Source organism: Oryzias latipes, chromosome 2, assembly GCF_053564925.1.
Source record: "Oryzias latipes strain Hd-rR chromosome 2, Olatipes_Hd-rR_3.1".
Classification (NCBI taxonomy): domain Eukaryota; kingdom Metazoa; phylum Chordata; class Actinopteri; order Beloniformes; family Adrianichthyidae; genus Oryzias; species Oryzias latipes.
The window spans coordinates 1416275-1440066 of record NC_136238.1 but is presented as its reverse complement, the minus strand read 5'-3'; the positions used below and the strand labels follow the sequence as shown (position 1 = coordinate 1440066).

The 23792-nt window shown below is 44.2% G+C and overlaps 1 protein-coding gene across 1 annotated transcript; it reads right to left on the bottom strand.

Moving 5' to 3' along the window:
- Window positions 1–17249: 17249 nt before the first annotated feature.
- LOC144982535 (uncharacterized) lies at window positions 17250–19611 on the bottom strand. The gene is made up of 2 exons (XM_078930240.1): window positions 18601–19611; window positions 17250–18486 (listed from the first exon to the last, which is right to left on the bottom strand). Exons 1-2 carry the CDS (start codon window positions 19606–19608, stop codon window positions 17398–17400), a joined length of 2097 nt encoding a protein of 698 aa, XP_078786366.1. The 5' UTR covers window positions 19609–19611; the 3' UTR covers window positions 17250–17397.
- Between the last annotated feature and the right edge of the window lie 4181 nt (window positions 19612–23792).

Sequence of the window (23792 nt, the reverse complement as noted above, 5' to 3'; positions counted from 1 at the left end):
TAGAAAATTAGAATCTCACTGCCAAAGGCAGTGAAACTCAAATGCATAGGCCATCCCCCCGTCCAGAAAACCAAAATTCTTTGCCCCACACTCAAAAATTAGGATGAAAGGACTTACATATTCAAAAATTGGGCTCTCACGTCCCTGGACAACTTGTATGTTCAATTTTGTCTCCTCTTCTTTCTTCTTTGCAGGAACATTTCTTTTGTTTCCTCAGGTAAGTAGCCTTTTCTTTGCAGGATATTTTTCCTTTTAGGGCTCCACTTGGCATCACTTGTCGCCCAGAGCTTGTGCACGATATTTCGGACTTCCTGGTCCTTCTTCAGGTGCTGAACTGAGCAAATTTTGTTTGTATATCCCCTGTACATGAGAGCTTGGATGGAATAAAAATCCTTTGTCCATAAGTCCTGGTCTGATTGCCTTCTGTTTTATTGTGCCTTCGTATGACAGGGCTGCAAGGTGAGTGAGTGAGTTGGAAGAAGCAGGTCCGCTTAAATAGAGCAGGTGGGCGGAGTTAGCCTTTGTATTGCTCCTGAATGGCTGTGGATCCATGCTCTTCCGAAATTGTCCGTAGCTTTATGGCTCTTTGAAGTATATTCTCACTTATAGTTTTTAGGAGTGGGAGCACACCCCCCCTCACCAAGATGAGGTCCAAACAGTTAAGGAAATCACCCAGCTTGCACAAACAATTTTTCTTTTTCCTCTTCTGTCATTTTTCCTCCAAAAATCCTCTCAGAAAAGGTTTTTCTCACTTCTTCACTGAGGTTAAGATTAGGAAAGGATGACTTGGAAAGCATGTAAAGTCCAACAACATGTCTGAGAGAAGGTTGTTTTTCTTCTCAGCATGGAAGTGGGGCTCCGAACTCCAGCACCAGACCGGCAGAGGGGCACGAGCGTGTCAGGTTTAGAAAATTAGAATCTCACTGCCAAAGGCAGTGAAACTCAAATGCATAGGCCATCCCCCCGTCCAGAAAACCAAAATTCTTTGCCCCACACTCAAAAATTAGGATGAAAGGACTTACATATTCAAAAATTGGGCTCTCACGTCCCTGGACAACTTGTATGTTCAATTTTGTCTCCTCTTCTTTCTTCTTTGCAGGAACATTTCTTTTGTTTCCTCAGGTAAGTAGCCTTTTCTTTGCAGGATATTTTTCCTTTTAGGGCTCCACTTGGCATCACTTGTCGCCCAGAGCTTGTGCACGATATTTCGGACTTCCTGGTCCTTCTTCAGGTGCTGAACTGAGCAAATTTTGTTTGTATATCCCCTGTACATGAGAGCTTGGATGGAATAAAAATCCTTTGTCCATAAGTCCTGGTCTGATTGCCTTCTGTTTTATTGTGCCTTCGTATGACAGGGCTGCAAGGTGAGTGAGTGAGTTGGAAGAAGCAGGTCCGCTTAAATAGAGCAGGTGGGCGGAGTTAGCCTTTGTATTGCTCCTGAATGGCTGTGGATCCATGCTCTTCCGAAATTGTCCGTAGCTTTATGGCTCTTTGAAGTATATTCTCACTTATAGTTTTTAGGAGTGGGAGCACACCCCCCCTCACCAAGATGAGGTCCAAACAGTTAAGGAAATCACCCAGCTTGCACAAACAATTTTTCTTTTTCCTCTTCTGTCATTTTTCCTCCAAAAATCCTCTCAGAAAAGGTTTTTCTCACTTCTTCACTGAGGTTAAGATTAGGAAAGGATGACTTGGAAAGCATGTAAAGTCCAACATCATGTCTGAGAGAAGGTTGTTTTTCTTCTCAGCATGGAAGTGGGGCTCCGAACTCCAGCACCAGACCGGCAGAGGGGCACGAGCGTGTCAGGTTTAGAAAATTAGAATCTCACTGCCAAAGGCAGTGAAACTCAAATGCATAGGCCATCCCCCCGTCCAGAAAACCAAAATTCTTTGCCCCACACTCAAAAATTAGGATGAAAGGACTTACATATTCAAAAATTGGGCTCTCACGTCCCTGGACAACTTGTATGTTCAATTTTGTCTCCTCTTCTTTCTTCTTTGCAGGAACATTTCTTTTGTTTCCTCAGGTAAGTAGCCTTTTCTTTGCAGGATATTTTTCCTTTTAGGGCTCCACTTGGCATCACTTGTCGCCCAGAGCTTGTGCACGATATTTCGGACTTCCTGGTCCTTCTTCAGGTGCTGAACTGAGCAAATTTTGTTTGTATATCCCCTGTACATGAGAGCTTGGATGGAATAAAAATCCTTTGTCCATAAGTCCTGGTCTGATTGCCTTCTGTTTTATTGTGCCTTCGTATGACAGGGCTGCAAGGTGAGTGAGTGAGTTGGAAGAAGCAGGTCCGCTTAAATAGAGCAGGTGGGCGGAGTTAGCCTTTGTATTGCTCCTGAATGGCTGTGGATCCATGCTCTTCCGAAATTGTCCGTAGCTTTATGGCTCTTTGAAGTATATTCTCACTTATAGTTTTTAGGAGTGGGAGCACACCCCCCCTCACCAAGATGAGGTCCAAACAGTTAAGGAAATCACCCAGCTTGCACAAACAATTTTTCTTTTTCCTCTTCTGTCATTTTTCCTCCAAAAATCCTCTCAGAAAAGGTTTTTCTCACTTCTTCACTGAGGTTAAGATTAGGAAAGGATGACTTGGAAAGCATGTAAAGTCCAACATCATGTCTGAGAGAAGGTTGTTTTTCTTCTCAGCATGGAAGTGGGGCTCCGAACTCCAGCACCAGACCGGCAGAGGGGCACGAGCGTGTCAGGTTTAGAAAATTAGAATCTCACTGCCAAAGGCAGTGAAACTCAAATGCATAGGCCATCCCCCCGTCCAGAAAACCAAAATTCTTTGCCCCACACTCAAAAATTAGGATGAAAGGACTTACATATTCAAAAATTGGGCTCTCACGTCCCTGGACAACTTGTATGTTCAATTTTGTCTCCTCTTCTTTCTTCTTTGCAGGAACATTTCTTTTGTTTCCTCAGGTAAGTAGCCTTTTCTTTGCAGGATATTTTTCCTTTTAGGGCTCCACTTGGCATCACTTGTCGCCCAGAGCTTGTGCACGATATTTCGGACTTCCTGGTCCTTCTTCAGGTGCTGAACTGAGCAAATTTTGTTTGTATATCCCCTGTACATGAGAGCTTGGATGGAATAAAAATCCTTTGTCCATAAGTCCTGGTCTGATTGCCTTCTGTTTTATTGTGCCTTCGTATGACAGGGCTGCAAGGTGAGTGAGTGAGTTGGAAGAAGCAGGTCCGCTTAAATAGAGCAGGTGGGCGGAGTTAGCCTTTGTATTGCTCCTGAATGGCTGTGGATCCATGCTCTTCCGAAATTGTCCGTAGCTTTATGGCTCTTTGAAGTATATTCTCACTTATAGTTTTTAGGAGTGGGAGCACACCCCCCCTCACCAAGATGAGGTCCAAACAGTTAAGGAAATCACCCAGCTTGCACAAACAATTTTTCTTTTTCCTCTTCTGTCATTTTTCCTCCAAAAATCCTCTCAGAAAAGGTTTTTCTCACTTCTTCACTGAGGTTAAGATTAGGAAAGGATGACTTGGAAAGCATGTAAAGTCCAACAACATGTCTGAGAGAAGGTTGTTTTTCTTCTCAGCATGGAAGTGGGGCTCCGAACTCCAGCACCAGACCGGCAGAGGGGCACGAGCGTGTCAGGTTTAGAAAATTAGAATCTCACTGCCAAAGGCAGTGAAACTCAAATGCATAGGCCATCCCCCCGTCCAGAAAACCAAAATTCTTTGCCCCACACTCAAAAATTAGGATGAAAGGACTTACATATTCAAAAATTGGGCTCTCACGTCCCTGGACAACTTGTATGTTCAATTTTGTCTCCTCTTCTTTCTTCTTTGCAGGAACATTTCTTTTGTTTCCTCAGGTAAGTAGCCTTTTCTTTGCAGGATATTTTTCCTTTTAGGGCTCCACTTGGCATCACTTGTCGCCCAGAGCTTGTGCACGATATTTCGGACTTCCTGGTCCTTCTTCAGGTGCTGAACTGAGCAAATTTTGTTTGTATATCCCCTGTACATGAGAGCTTGGATGGAATAAAAATCCTTTGTCCATAAGTCCTGGTCTGATTGCCTTCTGTTTTATTGTGCCTTCGTATGACAGGGCTGCAAGGTGAGTGAGTGAGTTGGAAGAAGCAGGTCCGCTTAAATAGAGCAGGTGGGCGGAGTTAGCCTTTGTATTGCTCCTGAATGGCTGTGGATCCATGCTCTTCCGAAATTGTCCGTAGCTTTATGGCTCTTTGAAGTATATTCTCACTTATAGTTTTTAGGAGTGGGAGCACACCCCCCCTCACCAAGATGAGGTCCAAACAGTTAAGGAAATCACCCAGCTTGCACAAACAATTTTTCTTTTTCCTCTTCTGTCATTTTTCCTCCAAAAATCCTCTCAGAAAAGGTTTTTCTCACTTCTTCACTGAGGTTAAGATTAGGAAAGGATGACTTGGAAAGCATGTAAAGTCCAACATCATGTCTGAGAGAAGGTTGTTTTTCTTCTCAGCATGGAAGTGGGGCTCCGAACTCCAGCACCAGACCGGCAGAGGGGCACGAGCGTGTCAGGTTTAGAAAATTAGAATCTCACTGCCAAAGGCAGTGAAACTCAAATGCATAGGCCATCCCCCCGTCCAGAAAACCAAAATTCTTTGCCCCACACTCAAAAATTAGGATGAAAGGACTTACATATTCAAAAATTGGGCTCTCACGTCCCTGGACAACTTGTATGTTCAATTTTGTCTCCTCTTCTTTCTTCTTTGCAGGAACATTTCTTTTGTTTCCTCAGGTAAGTAGCCTTTTCTTTGCAGGATATTTTTCCTTTTAGGGCTCCACTTGGCATCACTTGTCGCCCAGAGCTTGTGCACGATATTTCGGACTTCCTGGTCCTTCTTCAGGTGCTGAACTGAGCAAATTTTGTTTGTATATCCCCTGTACATGAGAGCTTGGATGGAATAAAAATCCTTTGTCCATAAGTCCTGGTCTGATTGCCTTCTGTTTTATTGTGCCTTCGTATGACAGGGCTGCAAGGTGAGTGAGTGAGTTGGAAGAAGCAGGTCCGCTTAAATAGAGCAGGTGGGCGGAGTTAGCCTTTGTATTGCTCCTGAATGGCTGTGGATCCATGCTCTTCCGAAATTGTCCGTAGCTTTATGGCTCTTTGAAGTATATTCTCACTTATAGTTTTTAGGAGTGGGAGCACACCCCCCCTCACCAAGATGAGGTCCAAACAGTTAAGGAAATCACCCAGCTTGCACAAACAATTTTTCTTTTTCCTCTTCTGTCATTTTTCCTCCAAAAATCCTCTCAGAAAAGGTTTTTCTCACTTCTTCACTGAGGTTAAGATTAGGAAAGGATGACTTGGAAAGCATGTAAAGTCCAACATCATGTCTGAGAGAAGGTTGTTTTTCTTCTCAGCATGGAAGTGGGGCTCCGAACTCCAGCACCAGACCGGCAGAGGGGCACGAGCGTGTCAGGTTTAGAAAATTAGAATCTCACTGCCAAAGGCAGTGAAACTCAAATGCATAGGCCATCCCCCCGTCCAGAAAACCAAAATTCTTTGCCCCACACTCAAAAATTAGGATGAAAGGACTTACATATTCAAAAATTGGGCTCTCACGTCCCTGGACAACTTGTATGTTCAATTTTGTCTCCTCTTCTTTCTTCTTTGCAGGAACATTTCTTTTGTTTCCTCAGGTAAGTAGCCTTTTCTTTGCAGGATATTTTTCCTTTTAGGGCTCCACTTGGCATCACTTGTCGCCCAGAGCTTGTGCACGATATTTCGGACTTCCTGGTCCTTCTTCAGGTGCTGAACTGAGCAAATTTTGTTTGTATATCCCCTGTACATGAGAGCTTGGATGGAATAAAAATCCTTTGTCCATAAGTCCTGGTCTGATTGCCTTCTGTTTTATTGTGCCTTCGTATGACAGGGCTGCAAGGTGAGTGAGTGAGTTGGAAGAAGCAGGTCCGCTTAAATAGAGCAGGTGGGCGGAGTTAGCCTTTGTATTGCTCCTGAATGGCTGTGGATCCATGCTCTTCCGAAATTGTCCGTAGCTTTATGGCTCTTTGAAGTATATTCTCACTTATAGTTTTTAGGAGTGGGAGCACACCCCCCCTCACCAAGATGAGGTCCAAACAGTTAAGGAAATCACCCAGCTTGCACAAACAATTTTTCTTTTTCCTCTTCTGTCATTTTTCCTCCAAAAATCCTCTCAGAAAAGGTTTTTCTCACTTCTTCACTGAGGTTAAGATTAGGAAAGGATGACTTGGAAAGCATGTAAAGTCCAACATCATGTCTGAGAGAAGGTTGTTTTTCTTCTCAGCATGGAAGTGGGGCTCCGAACTCCAGCACCAGACCGGCAGAGGGGCACGAGCGTGTCAGGTTTAGAAAATTAGAATCTCACTGCCAAAGGCAGTGAAACTCAAATGCATAGGCCATCCCCCCGTCCAGAAAACCAAAATTCTTTGCCCCACACTCAAAAATTAGGATGAAAGGACTTACATATTCAAAAATTGGGCTCTCACGTCCCTGGACAACTTGTATGTTCAATTTTGTCTCCTCTTCTTTCTTCTTTGCAGGAACATTTCTTTTGTTTCCTCAGGTAAGTAGCCTTTTCTTTGCAGGATATTTTTCCTTTTAGGGCTCCACTTGGCATCACTTGTCGCCCAGAGCTTGTGCACGATATTTCGGACTTCCTGGTCCTTCTTCAGGTGCTGAACTGAGCAAATTTTGTTTGTATATCCCCTGTACATGAGAGCTTGGATGGAATAAAAATCCTTTGTCCATAAGTCCTGGTCTGATTGCCTTCTGTTTTATTGTGCCTTCGTATGACAGGGCTGCAAGGTGAGTGAGTGAGTTGGAAGAAGCAGGTCCGCTTAAATAGAGCAGGTGGGCGGAGTTAGCCTTTGTATTGCTCCTGAATGGCTGTGGATCCATGCTCTTCCGAAATTGTCCGTAGCTTTATGGCTCTTTGAAGTATATTCTCACTTATAGTTTTTAGGAGTGGGAGCACACCCCCCCTCACCAAGATGAGGTCCAAACAGTTAAGGAAATCACCCAGCTTGCACAAACAATTTTTCTTTTTCCTCTTCTGTCATTTTTCCTCCAAAAATCCTCTCAGAAAAGGTTTTTCTCACTTCTTCACTGAGGTTAAGATTAGGAAAGGATGACTTGGAAAGCATGTAAAGTCCAACATCATGTCTGAGAGAAGGTTGTTTTTCTTCTCAGCATGGAAGTGGGGCTCCGAACTCCAGCACCAGACCGGCAGAGGGGCACGAGCGTGTCAGGTTTAGAAAATTAGAATCTCACTGCCAAAGGCAGTGAAACTCAAATGCATAGGCCATCCCCCCGTCCAGAAAACCAAAATTCTTTGCCCCACACTCAAAAATTAGGATGAAAGGACTTACATATTCAAAAATTGGGCTCTCACGTCCCTGGACAACTTGTATGTTCAATTTTGTCTCCTCTTCTTTCTTCTTTGCAGGAACATTTCTTTTGTTTCCTCAGGTAAGTAGCCTTTTCTTTGCAGGATATTTTTCCTTTTAGGGCTCCACTTGGCATCACTTGTCGCCCAGAGCTTGTGCACGATATTTCGGACTTCCTGGTCCTTCTTCAGGTGCTGAACTGAGCAAATTTTGTTTGTATATCCCCTGTACATGAGAGCTTGGATGGAATAAAAATCCTTTGTCCATAAGTCCTGGTCTGATTGCCTTCTGTTTTATTGTGCCTTCGTATGACAGGGCTGCAAGGTGAGTGAGTGAGTTGGAAGAAGCAGGTCCGCTTAAATAGAGCAGGTGGGCGGAGTTAGCCTTTGTATTGCTCCTGAATGGCTGTGGATCCATGCTCTTCCGAAATTGTCCGTAGCTTTATGGCTCTTTGAAGTATATTCTCACTTATAGTTTTTAGGAGTGGGAGCACACCCCCCCTCACCAAGATGAGGTCCAAACAGTTAAGGAAATCACCCAGCTTGCACAAACAATTTTTCTTTTTCCTCTTCTGTCATTTTTCCTCCAAAAATCCTCTCAGAAAAGGTTTTTCTCACTTCTTCACTGAGGTTAAGATTAGGAAAGGATGACTTGGAAAGCATGTAAAGTCCAACATCATGTCTGAGAGAAGGTTGTTTTTCTTCTCAGCATGGAAGTGGGGCTCCGAACTCCAGCACCAGACCGGCAGAGGGGCACGAGCGTGTCAGGTTTAGAAAATTAGAATCTCACTGCCAAAGGCAGTGAAACTCAAATGCATAGGCCATCCCCCCGTCCAGAAAACCAAAATTCTTTGCCCCACACTCAAAAATTAGGATGAAAGGACTTACATATTCAAAAATTGGGCTCTCACGTCCCTGGACAACTTGTATGTTCAATTTTGTCTCCTCTTCTTTCTTCTTTGCAGGAACATTTCTTTTGTTTCCTCAGGTAAGTAGCCTTTTCTTTGCAGGATATTTTTCCTTTTAGGGCTCCACTTGGCATCACTTGTCGCCCAGAGCTTGTGCACGATATTTCGGACTTCCTGGTCCTTCTTCAGGTGCTGAACTGAGCAAATTTTGTTTGTATATCCCCTGTACATGAGAGCTTGGATGGAATAAAAATCCTTTGTCCATAAGTCCTGGTCTGATTGCCTTCTGTTTTATTGTGCCTTCGTATGACAGGGCTGCAAGGTGAGTGAGTGAGTTGGAAGAAGCAGGTCCGCTTAAATAGAGCAGGTGGGCGGAGTTAGCCTTTGTATTGCTCCTGAATGGCTGTGGATCCATGCTCTTCCGAAATTGTCCGTAGCTTTATGGCTCTTTGAAGTATATTCTCACTTATAGTTTTTAGGAGTGGGAGCACACCCCCCCTCACCAAGATGAGGTCCAAACAGTTAAGGAAATCACCCAGCTTGCACAAACAATTTTTCTTTTTCCTCTTCTGTCATTTTTCCTCCAAAAATCCTCTCAGAAAAGGTTTTTCTCACTTCTTCACTGAGGTTAAGATTAGGAAAGGATGACTTGGAAAGCATGTAAAGTCCAACATCATGTCTGAGAGAAGGTTGTTTTTCTTCTCAGCATGGAAGTGGGGCTCCGAACTCCAGCACCAGACCGGCAGAGGGGCACGAGCGTGTCAGGTTTAGAAAATTAGAATCTCACTGCCAAAGGCAGTGAAACTCAAATGCATAGGCCATCCCCCCGTCCAGAAAACCAAAATTCTTTGCCCCACACTCAAAAATTAGGATGAAAGGACTTACATATTCAAAAATTGGGCTCTCACGTCCCTGGACAACTTGTATGTTCAATTTTGTCTCCTCTTCTTTCTTCTTTGCAGGAACATTTCTTTTGTTTCCTCAGGTAAGTAGCCTTTTCTTTGCAGGATATTTTTCCTTTTAGGGCTCCACTTGGCATCACTTGTCGCCCAGAGCTTGTGCACGATATTTCGGACTTCCTGGTCCTTCTTCAGGTGCTGAACTGAGCAAATTTTGTTTGTATATCCCCTGTACATGAGAGCTTGGATGGAATAAAAATCCTTTGTCCATAAGTCCTGGTCTGATTGCCTTCTGTTTTATTGTGCCTTCGTATGACAGGGCTGCAAGGTGAGTGAGTGAGTTGGAAGAAGCAGGTCCGCTTAAATAGAGCAGGTGGGCGGAGTTAGCCTTTGTATTGCTCCTGAATGGCTGTGGATCCATGCTCTTCCGAAATTGTCCGTAGCTTTATGGCTCTTTGAAGTATATTCTCACTTATAGTTTTTAGGAGTGGGAGCACACCCCCCCTCACCAAGATGAGGTCCAAACAGTTAAGGAAATCACCCAGCTTGCACAAACAATTTTTCTTTTTCCTCTTCTGTCATTTTTCCTCCAAAAATCCTCTCAGAAAAGGTTTTTCTCACTTCTTCACTGAGGTTAAGATTAGGAAAGGATGACTTGGAAAGCATGTAAAGTCCAACATCATGTCTGAGAGAAGGTTGTTTTTCTTCTCAGCATGGAAGTGGGGCTCCGAACTCCAGCACCAGACCGGCAGAGGGGCACGAGCGTGTCAGGTTTAGAAAATTAGAATCTCACTGCCAAAGGCAGTGAAACTCAAATGCATAGGCCATCCCCCCGTCCAGAAAACCAAAATTCTTTGCCCCACACTCAAAAATTAGGATGAAAGGACTTACATATTCAAAAATTGGGCTCTCACGTCCCTGGACAACTTGTATGTTCAATTTTGTCTCCTCTTCTTTCTTCTTTGCAGGAACATTTCTTTTGTTTCCTCAGGTAAGTAGCCTTTTCTTTGCAGGATATTTTTCCTTTTAGGGCTCCACTTGGCATCACTTGTCGCCCAGAGCTTGTGCACGATATTTCGGACTTCCTGGTCCTTCTTCAGGTGCTGAACTGAGCAAATTTTGTTTGTATATCCCCTGTACATGAGAGCTTGGATGGAATAAAAATCCTTTGTCCATAAGTCCTGGTCTGATTGCCTTCTGTTTTATTGTGCCTTCGTATGACAGGGCTGCAAGGTGAGTGAGTGAGTTGGAAGAAGCAGGTCCGCTTAAATAGAGCAGGTGGGCGGAGTTAGCCTTTGTATTGCTCCTGAATGGCTGTGGATCCATGCTCTTCCGAAATTGTCCGTAGCTTTATGGCTCTTTGAAGTATATTCTCACTTATAGTTTTTAGGAGTGGGAGCACACCCCCCCTCACCAAGATGAGGTCCAAACAGTTAAGGAAATCACCCAGCTTGCACAAACAATTTTTCTTTTTCCTCTTCTGTCATTTTTCCTCCAAAAATCCTCTCAGAAAAGGTTTTTCTCACTTCTTCACTGAGGTTAAGATTAGGAAAGGATGACTTGGAAAGCATGTAAAGTCCAACATCATGTCTGAGAGAAGGTTGTTTTTCTTCTCAGCATGGAAGTGGGGCTCCGAACTCCAGCACCAGACCGGCAGAGGGGCACGAGCGTGTCAGGTTTAGAAAATTAGAATCTCACTGCCAAAGGCAGTGAAACTCAAATGCATAGGCCATCCCCCCGTCCAGAAAACCAAAATTCTTTGCCCCACACTCAAAAATTAGAATGAAAGGACTTACATATTCAAAAATTGGGCTCTCACGTCCCTGGACAACTTGTATGTTCAATTTTGTCTCCTCTTCTTTCTTCTTTGCAGGAACATTTCTTTTGTTTCCTCAGGTAAGTAGCCTTTTCTTTGCAGGATATTTTTCCTTTTAGGGCTCCACTTGGCATCACTTGTCGCCCAGAGCTTGTGCACGATATTTCGGACTTCCTGGTCCTTCTTCAGGTGCTGAACTGAGCAAATTTTGTTTGTATATCCCCTGTACATGAGAGCTTGGATGGAATAAAAATCCTTTGTCCATAAGTCCTGGTCTGATTGCCTTCTGTTTTATTGTGCCTTCGTATGACAGGGCTGCAAGGTGAGTGAGTGAGTTGGAAGAAGCAGGTCCGCTTAAATAGAGCAGGTGGGCGGAGTTAGCCTTTGTATTGCTCCTGAATGGCTGTGGATCCATGCTCTTCCGAAATTGTCCGTAGCTTTATGGCTCTTTGAAGTATATTCTCACTTATAGTTTTTAGGAGTGGGAGCACACCCCCCCTCACCAAGATGAGGTCCAAACAGTTAAAGAAATCACCCAGCTTGCACAAACAATTTTTCTTTTTCCTCTTCTGTCATTTTTCCTCCAAAAATCCTCTCAGAAAAGGTTTTTCTCACTTCTTCACTGAGGTTAAGATTAGGAAAGGATGACTTGGAAAGCATGTAAAGTCCAACATCATGTCTGAGAGAAGGTTGTTTTTCTTCTCAGCATGGAAGTGGGGCTCCGAACTCCAGCACCAGACCGGCAGAGGGGCACGAGCGTGTCAGGTTTAGAAAATTAGAATCTCACTGCCAAAGGCAGTGAAACTCAAATGCATAGGCCATCCCCCCGTCCAGAAAACCAAAATTCTTTGCCCCACACTCAAAAATTAGGATGAAAGGACTTACATATTCAAAAATTGGGCTCTCACGTCCCTGGACAACTTGTATGTTCAATTTTGTCTCCTCTTCTTTCTTCTTTGCAGGAACATTTCTTTTGTTTCCTCAGGTAAGTAGCCTTTTCTTTGCAGGATATTTTTCCTTTTAGGGCTCCACTTGGCATCACTTGTCGCCCAGAGCTTGTGCACGATATTTCGGACTTCCTGGTCCTTCTTCAGGTGCTGAACTGAGCAAATTTTGTTTGTATATCCCCTGTACATGAGAGCTTGGATGGAATAAAAAGGGTTAGGGTTAGGGTTAGGGTTTAGGGTTAGGGTTAGGGTTAGGGTTAGGGGTTAGGGGTTAGGGTTAGGGTTAGGAGTAAGAAATATAAGGACTCCCTGCTATTAAGCAAGGAGCCCTGATGCACGGGCCATCTCTGTCTCCACCATGGCTCCACCTTCATCTCCCCTTAACTTTATTTTTTAACTTTTCTTTCAGGGTCTTTTTTCATAAGGAGAGCTGTCTGGTCATCACAGCAGGTAAGTATGGGTAAAATTATAGCATCATTTTGGATCCAAATGTTAAAGTGGGTAAGTATAAGGCCTTATGGGTCAAAACAGGTTAGGGTTAGAGCAAGAAAAACACCTGGTTAGGATTAGGGGACCAAATTCACCTGGTTAGGGTTAGAAGATGTACTCCCCTGGTTGGGATTAGGGTCAGTTAAATGAAGGTGGTTAAATGAAGGTCAAAAAGCCATGGTTAAACCCAAAGGAAAGGACAAAATAAAACATTCAGATTATGTGACTCTTTAACTCCCTCTGCTGGAGAAAACAAGAAAGGAAAGAAAAAGACCTAATTGGTTTAAACATCAGCTTCCTCTTCTGAATAAAGAGGGAGAGACCCTGGTTGCAAGCCGTCCTTTGTGCTGGAGCTGTACTGAAAGCAAAGAAAACAATGTTCAAATGTAAGTTAATAACATGAACTTTCTATCCCTCCAAAGCAGATTTAGGGAAGAGTCATTTTAACCAAGAGCTCCAGTATTGCAGCACTCTTGCGGCTGTGTCTGCAGTCCAGTCCACATTGTTCTGGCCCGTCTCAATGGGGTCCCCTGAAAGAGGGATGTGATTAAACAGTTCCTGGACATGTTCATTCAAGTGGTCGAGAACTGCTTTTTCTCGTAGTGGCAGACGAGGTGAATAGCCGATTGCAGGGACAATTATTTGGGCCTCTGGAAAAAGTTCTTCTGCCACTTTCACCGTTTGGAACATTTCCGTCACTGGGACATCTTTGTCCTCATGTGTTCTCTGGTGGATGCCGAATGACAGCAACAGAGTCTTTGGTTCAGTGTAGAAGGTGGCGTTTTTTAGCAGAAACTCAGCGTGGTGCCATGTGGCTTGAGGAAAGCTGTCCACTTGAATGTGGTCAGCTTTAAAGGATGGAAGTCTGCCGGTATTTGAATCTCCCACAACGACCGTCTCCTGATGTATGTGGAGATGCCAGTCTGTGAATTTGTGTGGAGTGATGGCATGTCGTGTTGGGGTGCATACCTGCACAGCTGCTGCAGAGAATGCTGCAGGTCCTGCTAGGGTGGAGTGAGGAGCCTCAGTGTTTTGCTCCTGGGACGCACGTTGTTCATCTGCTGGCTGCATCTCCGGGATGGGAGATGGTTTAGCTGCAATGGCGATCTTCACTTGTGATGGAGGAGGAGTCATCAAAGAAAGATGATGGGGAGGAGATGTGGGAGGCGAATATTCTGTGTCACTCATCTCTGTAGATTGGAGCAGAGGTGACCAGTCCCACTCTGTGCTCTTCCTCCTGGTCTTCCTAGGAGCACGTTTATGTGCTTCTGCTGGTCTCTGTGGCCTTGTGATTCGGGGCTGGACTGCTGGTGAAGGTGATGGAGCCAGCTCCAAGCTTACGTCTCCCTCTAGTTCCTCTGTTAGTTCTGAAACACAGGGAAGAGGAGAGGGGGGGGGCCGGTGCTCTTAATCCGGTGCTGAGCATGCTCAGGCACTGGTCCAGGGTTTCCTGCTTCAGTCGCGTGCCCAGGTGTCTCTTTGCCCAGCAGGTGGCGATCTCAAGAGGTCCCCTCCAACCGTCTGTGGAAAGCTGGGAGAGTGTGTTCAGCTCCACGTCTATAATGTTCTGATAGTGCTCTCTCAGCATCAGGATGGTGGTATAAGTCCAATTTTTGGCATTTCCCTCTATAAGAGTCTGTATTTGTAAATTGGGGAAAGCAGGTTTGATGATTTTTGTCAGATTTTGGGTTATTCTATGTAAAGATGGAGGATATACCTCCTTGGACACATTATTGAGGTGGTGCACCGCTTTGATGAGTCTATTGATGACACGCACCTTTTGGGGGAAGTCTGGGTCATCCGACTGCACTCTGTGTGGGGGCGCTCCGGCTGCGTCTCCCCGTGTTGTGAGGGTTAGGGTTAGGGGTTAGGGTTAGGGGTTAGGGTTAGGGTTAGGGTTAGGTTTTAGGGTTGGGGTTAGGAGTTAGGGGTATACTTGTATGCACTGGCCAACTGGCTGACATTGTGGTTTTAAAACAAATGGAGGTTCTATGCTGGATTTGATCCTGGGTTTTCAGAGTGGCAGGCCAGTAATTTCCATATAGTGCCACTGGGAACCCGTGGAGTACTGTGAAGTGGAGTTCTATTTAAACAACTTCATAATAAAAAAAAATAAATAAATAAATAAATAAAAAAGGGGGGGAAAAAATAGAGAAAAAGCAAAATAAAATAAAAAAGGGTGTGGGGGGAATTTTGGGGCCCTAGAGATAATAAATAATAAGAGATACAGGTGGCTAAGAGGTGGATGGATGCAATAGTGAGTGCTAGAAAATAAGTGCTAAAATTTTAAAGTGCTAAAATTTTAAAGTGCTAAAGATAAAAGCAAGTGCTAAGATTAAAAACACACATAAAAAAACATAAAAGCATGCAAGATTAGGGTCGCATGCATTAATAAATAATCAAAATACAACATAGAACAATTAGGTATTGCATCGTCCACCAAAATAAAAGTGTAAGCCACCATAGTACTTAGAAGTAAAATTTAAAGTCAACTTTTTTTTTGGGGGGGGGAAAAGGGGGTTAAAATAATCTATTGGTACATCACCGGGTAGGTTAACAGAAAAAAAAAAAAAAAAAAAAAAAAAAAAAAAACGAATAAGGGGGCAGAGGTTGTTTTATAGGTGGGGAGTGAAAGCAACGGTGTGGCTAGTCAGGGAGGTCAATCCTCATTTAGGCCGCCCGGGGCCATCGTCCCGAGTCTTTGGATCCAAATTCTCTCTGCTCTCTTTCTCTGCCCACACGTCCATCTGTCATTGTGTTCCAGTCCAGATATTATGAGATGAGTTAAGGGGTGTAGTGTAAAGTGTGAAACCAGGTGGGTGGTAAGTCGTCCTGCCCTAATGTTGTAGAGATGTTGATTAAGACGGGTTTGAATTGAATGTTGTGTCTCTCCAATATAGTGCTTATTGCACAGGGTGCAAGTGATGATATAAACTACGTTTCTCGTGACTAGAGGTAGTGAAGCTAAAATTGGATATGATGAGCCAGTTCTAATATTGTGGATGATTTTCCTGGATTTGAAATGATGGGTCAATTGGGGTTGGGGTGTGTTTTTATGTTCACTGTAAAGGGACGTGACCAGGAGAGACTTAAGGCTTTTATGTTTTCGATATGCTGATATGATTTGGAGGTTGTTAAATGCAGGATGGTGAGCCTTTGAGTTGGTGAAATTCTGCTTGATTATGTGATGAAGTCCTGTTATTTTGTGTGAGAACGTAGATACAAATGGTACCAATTGTGGAGTGTGACAGGGGGGATGTGAAGAGAGGGAGGAATCTGGGGGTTCAGATTCTGGGGCCTGGGCAGGGGGGGGGGGGTAGTCTGAGAGCGGGTGGGAGCAAGAGAAGCCAAAGTGGAAGACTTTATGGATCTGAGGAAGCGTTTTGAATAGCCCCATGTTCTGAGACTTTTAAAGAGGGTGGTGGTGGCAGAGTGAAAGTCAAGGGGGTTTGAGCAGATTCTATGAAAACGGATGATTTGTGATTTTATAAGACCTTTAAATGTATGCCTAGGATGATAACTGGTTTTATGAAGTAGTGAATGGGTGTCTGTGGGCTTGAAATAAACCTTAGTCTGTAGGGTATATTGCGTGCTGTTGGTGACTTGGAAAAAGACGGTGGTGTCCAGGAAGTTTATTTCATGTGCGTCAATGGTATGTTTGAGTTTAATAGATGGATGATGGTTATTTAAAATATTGAAGAATTCGGTAAATTGGGTGATGGAATGAGACCAAATGCCAAATATATCGTCCAGATATCGGAGGTAGAGGGTTGGTTTAATTGGGCATTTGGTTAAGGCTTCCTGCTCCCACTCGCTCATGTAAAGGTTAGCGTAAGAGGGGGCAAACCTTTGGCCCATGGCCGTCCCGGTAATTTGAAGATAGTATTGATTATTGAATAAGAAGTCATTATTGTTTAAACAGAGTTCAATTAGTTGTAATAATTCTTTGTCCGGACGTTTGGGATTTGGATATTTAATAAATGTGTTATTAACTGTGCGTAGGCCAAGATGAGTGTCTATGTTGGTATAAAGACTGTTTACATCTATGGTGAAGAGAAAGGATGATTTTGGGACGACCATGGGCCGTAGAATGTCCAGAAAATGGTAGGTATCTTTGATGTAGCTTGGGTGTTGCACGGAGAGGGGGCCTAGAAAATGGTCGATGTATTGGGAGATATGGTACGTGGCACTATTGCAGTCGGAGATTATTGGTCTGCCGGGAGGAACTTCAAAGGGAACCGTCCAGGTGGGGGGTTCTTTATGTATTTTGGGGAGTAAGTAAAAGTAGCGGGGTCTTGGGATGTCAGGTCCAAAGAGGAAATCGCGTTGTTTTGCCGTTATGTATTTTTTCGTATATAGTGTTTGAATTATGTTCCTGAGAGTGACCTGGGTATGTGGTTGCAATGAGTCTGCTATGAGTTTATAATATTTGGAATTTTGAAGTTGGCGGTTAGCTTCAAAGAGGTATTGTTGCCGGTCCATGATTACAATTTTGGAACCTTTATCTGCTGGTTTGATGATGATATTGGGGTTGCGAATGATTTGGGTGAGGGCCCTGCGCTCCTCCCCACATAGATTGTCTGAGACATCTGCCGGGAAATGGTAGCGTGCTAAGGTCCTCCGGTCAGTCTGAAGTAGTCTAAGTGTATGGGGATGAAGACCAGAGTCGTGCGGTTCCCAATTGGAAGGGTGTGTGAATGGGATATGTTGATAGGCAGTAGGGCTGTTGGAAAAGTGGTCAATGAGTTTGAGTCTCCTGTGGTAGAGACAGAGGTCTCTCTGAAGTTCCTCCCGATCAAAGTGGATGGGTCGAGGGACAAAAGTGAGCCCCCTTTCAAGAAGATGGCGTTGAGAAGCTGAAGGTGTGAAGAGGGTGGACAGATTGAGAATTGAGGATTGGGATTCCCAGCCCAGGTCCCACTCTGGGTGTGTAGGGGTGTGAGGTACCGGTTGGGCCTGTGAATTTAATGTAAATTTAATTGCTGGATCCAGTTGTGAAAAATGAGGTTGGCTGTTTCAGAGGTCCAATGTATGTTGTCCTTCTCCGTATGGAATGTATCATGGGGGATTTCTGTGAGGAAAGGAACCGTTATGGTCATGGTGTTATTGATGAGCTTAAGATTGTTGCGTTGAACTGGGCTTAGGTGGGACGAAAAGTTCATGATGGGAAAGTAAAGGTCTGCACTAGGGAAGGTCGACTTAGCCTGGCGGAAGAGGCCCTTCAATTGTTTGATGGAGGTTTGCTTGGGGTCCTGATCCTTATTATTAATTCCCACGGAGAATATAACTATTTTAACCTGTGGGTTTGGGGGGGTCTTTTCACAAACCTTTAGAAAATGATAGATCGTGGCCCCAGGATAACTGTCCAGTTGAATCTGGCTGTAGTTGTGTGGAGGAATCCTGTTAATGTTTGAGTCCCCCAGAATCAGGACTGGTTTCCGCGGCTTAAAAGACCAAGACTGAATTTTGCGGTTGGAGCGTGCTTGATGGTAAGTGGGGGCAAAGAGCTTTGGAGTGGTTGGACTAAATGGGGAGGTGAAAAATGATGGGTTAGGCCTGGGTTCCGTGGTCACGGGGCCAAGGGTCCTTTGGTAGACAGAAATGGGGTCTTGTTGCGAAATGTTGTCCTGTAAGTATGAGCCCTCCACTATAGGTGAAGTGTCTGATCCAGGGGGATGTGGAGGATCAGAATAAGAAGGAGGAGCCGGAGTTGGTTCACAAGAAGAAGTATGAGGAGACGAAGGTGTAGGGGTCTGTGGGGGCCGAGAAGAAAACTGGTGAGGAGAGTCATCCATGTTTGAAAGGTCTAGTAGTGAGGTTGGTTCCAAAGAAGGAAGGGGAACCAAGGTGGACTGATCTGGGACATAGCTGGGCAGCGTCGTCCCAACCCGATTGGTTGAGGAGGGCTCAGAGTGGGTTGTTTGGTGGTCTTGTTTGACCTCCACATTCCCTCTCATCATTTTTGCCGACTCCTCCCCTTGCAGGGGTGTGTTTTTTAGGGAGGGAGTGCGCCGCCCAGCCGGATAGCCTGGGGAGCCGGTCCCGTCAGACTGCTGAGAAGATGGACAAATTTCATCAGAAGTGAATACTGAAACATTTGAATGTAGTTTCAAAAGAATAGGTTGTGAAGTTTGGATTTGCATGGGTGGGCGTGGAGGTGGATGTACCTGTGCTAGGAGCGGAAACGCCACCTTGGAGCCAGGTTGAAGTGTCTGGTTAAATGAGACAGAGGGTATAGAAATGGAGGGAACCATGGAGTTTTCTTCAGGGTGGGCCTCCTGGGTTGAGGAGTCTTTCCTGGGAATCTCTGAGGTTCTTTGTGGCCTGGGGGTGATAGTAGGAAATAAGGAAGGGATAGATGATGGTGGAGACATCAGAGTTGCTCCCTTAATAAGAGATTGAGGCAGCGTACTGGGGGTTGCTGAAGAGGCTGGTAGAAGAGAGGTTGAGACTTTTATAGGTCCACTTCTAGCTGGTGGTTGCCTGTTAGGAGTGAGTTTGGAAGCATGTGATGGCTCAACAGTTAAATTGTTCTGATGGCATGAGGATATTGGTGAGGAAAGAGGCCTGAAGAAATGTACCAGCGTCTGGGGTGCTTTGGCTGCAGGCAAAGGCGGAAAATTCTCCAAGTCCCGCGGAGTTGGGGGTTGGACATCGCAGCCACCAGAAGATGGTTTTGTCTGAAGGATGGTGTTGACAGAGATGAGAGTTCCTGAAGTCAATTTGGGCCCGTATCGCTTTCGGGCCCAGCCGATGGCTATCTGTAGGGCTAATGGATTAAATGCATTGGTTGGAAAAGAGTTTATTGCCAGAGAGTAATGTTGCTGTAATATGAGAATAGTGTTTTGCATCCACTGGGCTGTATTACTGTGGATTTTTTTGTAGGTGTCTTCTGTAGGGGTAGATGGTTTAATAAAGTTTGTTAGGCGGGTGACTTGGCGCATCATACCAGGTGGAACTGTATGAGTGGCTTGTGCAGTGTCCATTATGTTTTTATGGTGAATGGCTTGGATAAGTTTAAAATATTGTTTACTGGTGGCTCTAGTCTGTGGATCTGGTGGGTGATTAAGTAATGTTGGTGGTTTTTGGGTGTGTAATGACATAAGGGGTTGTGGGGGAGGGTGTGGACCTGAGTCTGCCCTACTCTGGTGGGTAAAACCATTGAAGTGCGTCATGGCGGATAAGGCTCCTACCTGGCTGCCGCTGGAGGTTGTCTCTGTAGCTGTAGAGTCCAGTTCCAGTGGGAACCCAATTTAACCTGTGGGTGGATACTCCAAGGGTTGGTGTCTCTCCAATATTCTGCTCCCCCCAGGGAGGAGGGAAGCTGAAGTCCTTTAGAAGAGGTACTCGTTCGGTGGCAAGTGTGGTGCTCCAGTAGGACGGAGAAAAAAACAGATTTGTTTAGGCAAACATCCGAAAGTCAGCGAGAGGTAGGTGCTCCGTATTAGGTGTAAAAAAAAGGAAAAAAATCCATAATGAACTCCTTAATTTAACAGCCAGGGCTGTTGGAGCCCTCCACCATGAAAATCACACTATACTTTTATTTAACTAAAAAAAAGGGTCCTTTTAATCAAAAAGAGTTTAAAAACTAATTTAAAATTTAAAAAAAAAAAGTTGGGGAAAATTACCCCAAATAAGAGGCTAGCAAACACAATGTTATGGGTTATACACACCAGAGCAGAGATCCCAACGTTTCGCAACCAAGTTGCTTCTTCAGGGGTTAATGACTCAGGTCCAAGAGTCAGTCTATATACTCTTGGGAGGGGAAGATAGTCCTTCCCACTGGGAGGGAAGGCCTATGGAGCAAGAGTATAGTATACATTTTGGAGGGAAGGAGGTTCAAATCCTCAGTAAGGATGCTGTGTCCTAAGTTGATTGGTTAAAGAGGCCCATGTGACAAGTCACGGGGTGTCTTGGTAGATCCTAGTGGTGGTTTAAATGATGTGTCCTTAACTGATTGGTTAAGGGTTGGGGGCGTGAGCCAGATTCATAAGAGTGCTATTAAAGAGAAGTGCTGCTTCTTGCCAGTGTGGTTAGCTCATCCAGCTAGGCAGAGGAGCAGCAGCCAAAAAGCCTGGGATCGAATCCCACCCAGGAACCCATGTCCTTTTCTTTAAAAGAAAGAACAAAGTTAAGTCCCAGATGGTAATGTGGTGAGTGGCATAAGAAGAGTGAAAATAAATACATTTAAAATTTCATGATAAATGAGGTTATTTCAAGACAGATGGATGTTAGTTGGCTTCAGCTATTTATTTCCAGTGGTCAGCACAGTGGCACGGGCGGGGTTAGGGTTGGGTTTTAGGGTTGGGGTTAGGAATTAGGGGTATACTTGTATGCACTGGCCAACTGGCTGACATTGTGGTTTTAAAACAAATGGAGGTTCTATGCTGGATTTGATCCTGGGTTTTCAGAGTGGCAGGCCAGTAATTTCCATATAGTGCCACTGGGAACCCGTGGAGTACTGTGAAGTGGAGTTCTATTTAAACAACTTCATAATAAAAAAAAAAAAAAATAAAAAAAAATAAATAAATAAATAAAATAAAAAATAAAAATAAAAATAAATAAATAAAGGGGGGGAAAAAATAGAGAAAAAGCAAAATAAAATAAAAAAGGGTGTGGGGGGAATTTTGGGGCCCTAGAGATAATAAATAATAAGAGATACAGGTGGCTAAGAGGTGGATGGATGCAATAGTGAGTGCTAGAAAATAAGTGCTAAAATTTTAAAGTGCTAAAATTTTAAAGTGCTAAAGATAAAAGCAAGTGCTAAGATTAAAAACACACATAAAAAAACATAAAAGCATGCAAGATTAGGGTCGCATGCATTAATAAATAATCAAAATACAACATAGAACAATTAGGTATTGCATCGTCCACCAAAATAAAAGTGTAAGCCACCATAGTACTTAGAAGTAAAATTTAAAGTCAACTTTTTTTTGGGGGGGGGGGGGGGGGGGAAAGGGGGTTAAAATAATCTATTGGTACATCACCGGGTAGGTTAACAGAAAAAAAAAAAAAAAAAAAAAACGAATAAGGGGGCAGAGGTTGTTTTATAGGTGGGGAGTGAAAGCAACGGTGTGGCTAGTCAGGGAGGTCAATCCTCATTTAGGCCGCCCGGGGCCATCGTCCCGAGTCTTTGGATCCAAATTCTCTCTGCTCTCTTTCTCTGCCCACACGTCCATCTGTCATTGTGTTCCAGTCCAGATATTATGAGATGAGTTAAGGGGTGTAGTGTAAAGTGTGAAACCAGGTGGGTGGTAAGTCGTCCTGCCCTAATGTTGTAGAGATGTTGATTAAGACGGGTTTGAATTGAATGTTGTGTCTCTCCAATATAGTGCTTATTGCACAGGGTGCAAGTGATGATATAAACTACGTTTCTCGTGACTAGAGGTAGTGAAGCTAAAATTGGATATGATGAGCCAGTTCTAATATTGTGGATGATTTTCCTGGATTTGAAATGATGGGTCAATTGGGGTTGGGGTGTGTTTTTATGTTCACTGTAAAGGGACGTGACCAGGAGAGACTTAAGGCTTTTATGTTTTCGATATGCTGATATGATTTGGAGGTTGTTAAATGCAGGATGGTGAGCCTTTGAGTTGGTGAAATTCTGCTTGATTATGTGATGAAGTCCTGTTATTTTGTGTGAGAACGTAGATACAAATGGTACCAATTGTGGAGTGTGACAGGGGGGATGTGAAGAGAGGGAGGAATCTGGGGGTTCAGATTCTGGGGCCTGGGCAGGGGGGGGGGGTAGTCTGAGAGCGGGTGGGAGCAAGAGAAGCCAAAGTGGAAGACTTTATGGATCTGAGGAAGCGTTTTGAATAGCCCCATGTTCTGAGACTTTTAAAGAGGGTGGTGGTGGCAGAGTGAAAGTCAAGGGGGTTTGAGCAGATTCTATGAAAACGGATGATTTGTGATTTTATAAGACCTTTAAATGTATGCCTAGGATGATAACTGGTTTTATGAAGTAGTGAATGGGTGTCTGTGGGCTTGAAATAAACCTTAGTCTGTAGGGTATATTGCGTGCTGTTGGTGACTTGGAAAAAGACGGTGGTGTCCAGGAAGTTTATTTCATGTGCGTCAATGGTATGTTTGAGTTTAATAGATGGATGATGGTTATTTAAAATATTGAAGAATTCGGTAAATTGGGTGATGGAATGAGACCAAATGCCAAATATATCGTCCAGATATCGGAGGTAGAGGGTTGGTTTAATTGGGCATTTGGTTAAGGCTTCCTGCTCCCACTCGCTCATGTAAAGGTTAGCGTAAGAGGGGGCAAACCTTTGGCCCATGGCCGTCCCGGTAATTTGAAGATAGTATTGATTATTGAATAAGAAGTCATTATTGTTTAAACAGAGTTCAATTAGTTGTAATAATTCTTTGTCCGGACGTTTGGGATTTGGATATTTAATAAATGTGTTATTAACTGTGCGTAGGCCAAGATGAGTGTCTATGTTGGTATAAAGACTGTTTACATCTATGGTGAAGAGAAAGGATGATTTTGGGACGACCATGGGCCGTAGAATGTCCAGAAAATGGTAGGTATCTTTGATGTAGCTTGGGTGTTGCACGGAGAGGGGGCCTAGAAAATGGTCGATGTATTGGGAGATATGGTACGTGGCACTATTGCAGTCGGAGATTATTGGTCTGCCGGGAGGAACTTCAAAGGGAACCGTCCAGGTGGGGGGTTCTTTATGTATTTTGGGGAGTAAGTAAAAGTAGCGGGGTCTTGGGATGTCAGGTCCAAAGAGGAAATCGCGTTGTTTTGCCGTTATGTATTTTTTCGTATATAGTGTTTGAATTATGTTCCTGAGAGTGACCTGGGTATGTGGTTGCAATGAGTCTGCTATGAGTTTATAATATTTGGAATTTTGAAGTTGGCGGTTAGCTTCAAAGAGGTATTGTTGCCGGTCCATGATTACAATTTTGGAACCTTTATCTGCTGGTTTGATGATGATATTGGGGTTGCGAATGATTTGGGTGAGGGCCCTGCGCTCCTCCCCACATAGATTGTCTGAGACATCTGCCGGGAAATGGTAGCGTGCTAGGGTCCTCCGGTCAGTCTGAAGTAGTCTAAGTGTATGGGGATGAAGACCAGAGTCGTGCGGTTCCCAATTGGAAGGGTGTGTGAATGGGATATGTTGATAGGCAGTAGGGCTGTTGGAAAAGTGGTCAATGAGTTTGAGTCTCCTGTGGTAGAGACAGAGGTCTCTCTGAAGTTCCTCCCGATCAAAGTGGATGGGTCGAGGGACAAAAGTGAGCCCCCTTTCAAGAAGATGGCGTTGAGAAGCTGAAGGTGTGAAGAGGGTGGACAGATTGAGAATTGAGGATTGGGATTCCCAGCCCAGGTCCCACTCTGGGT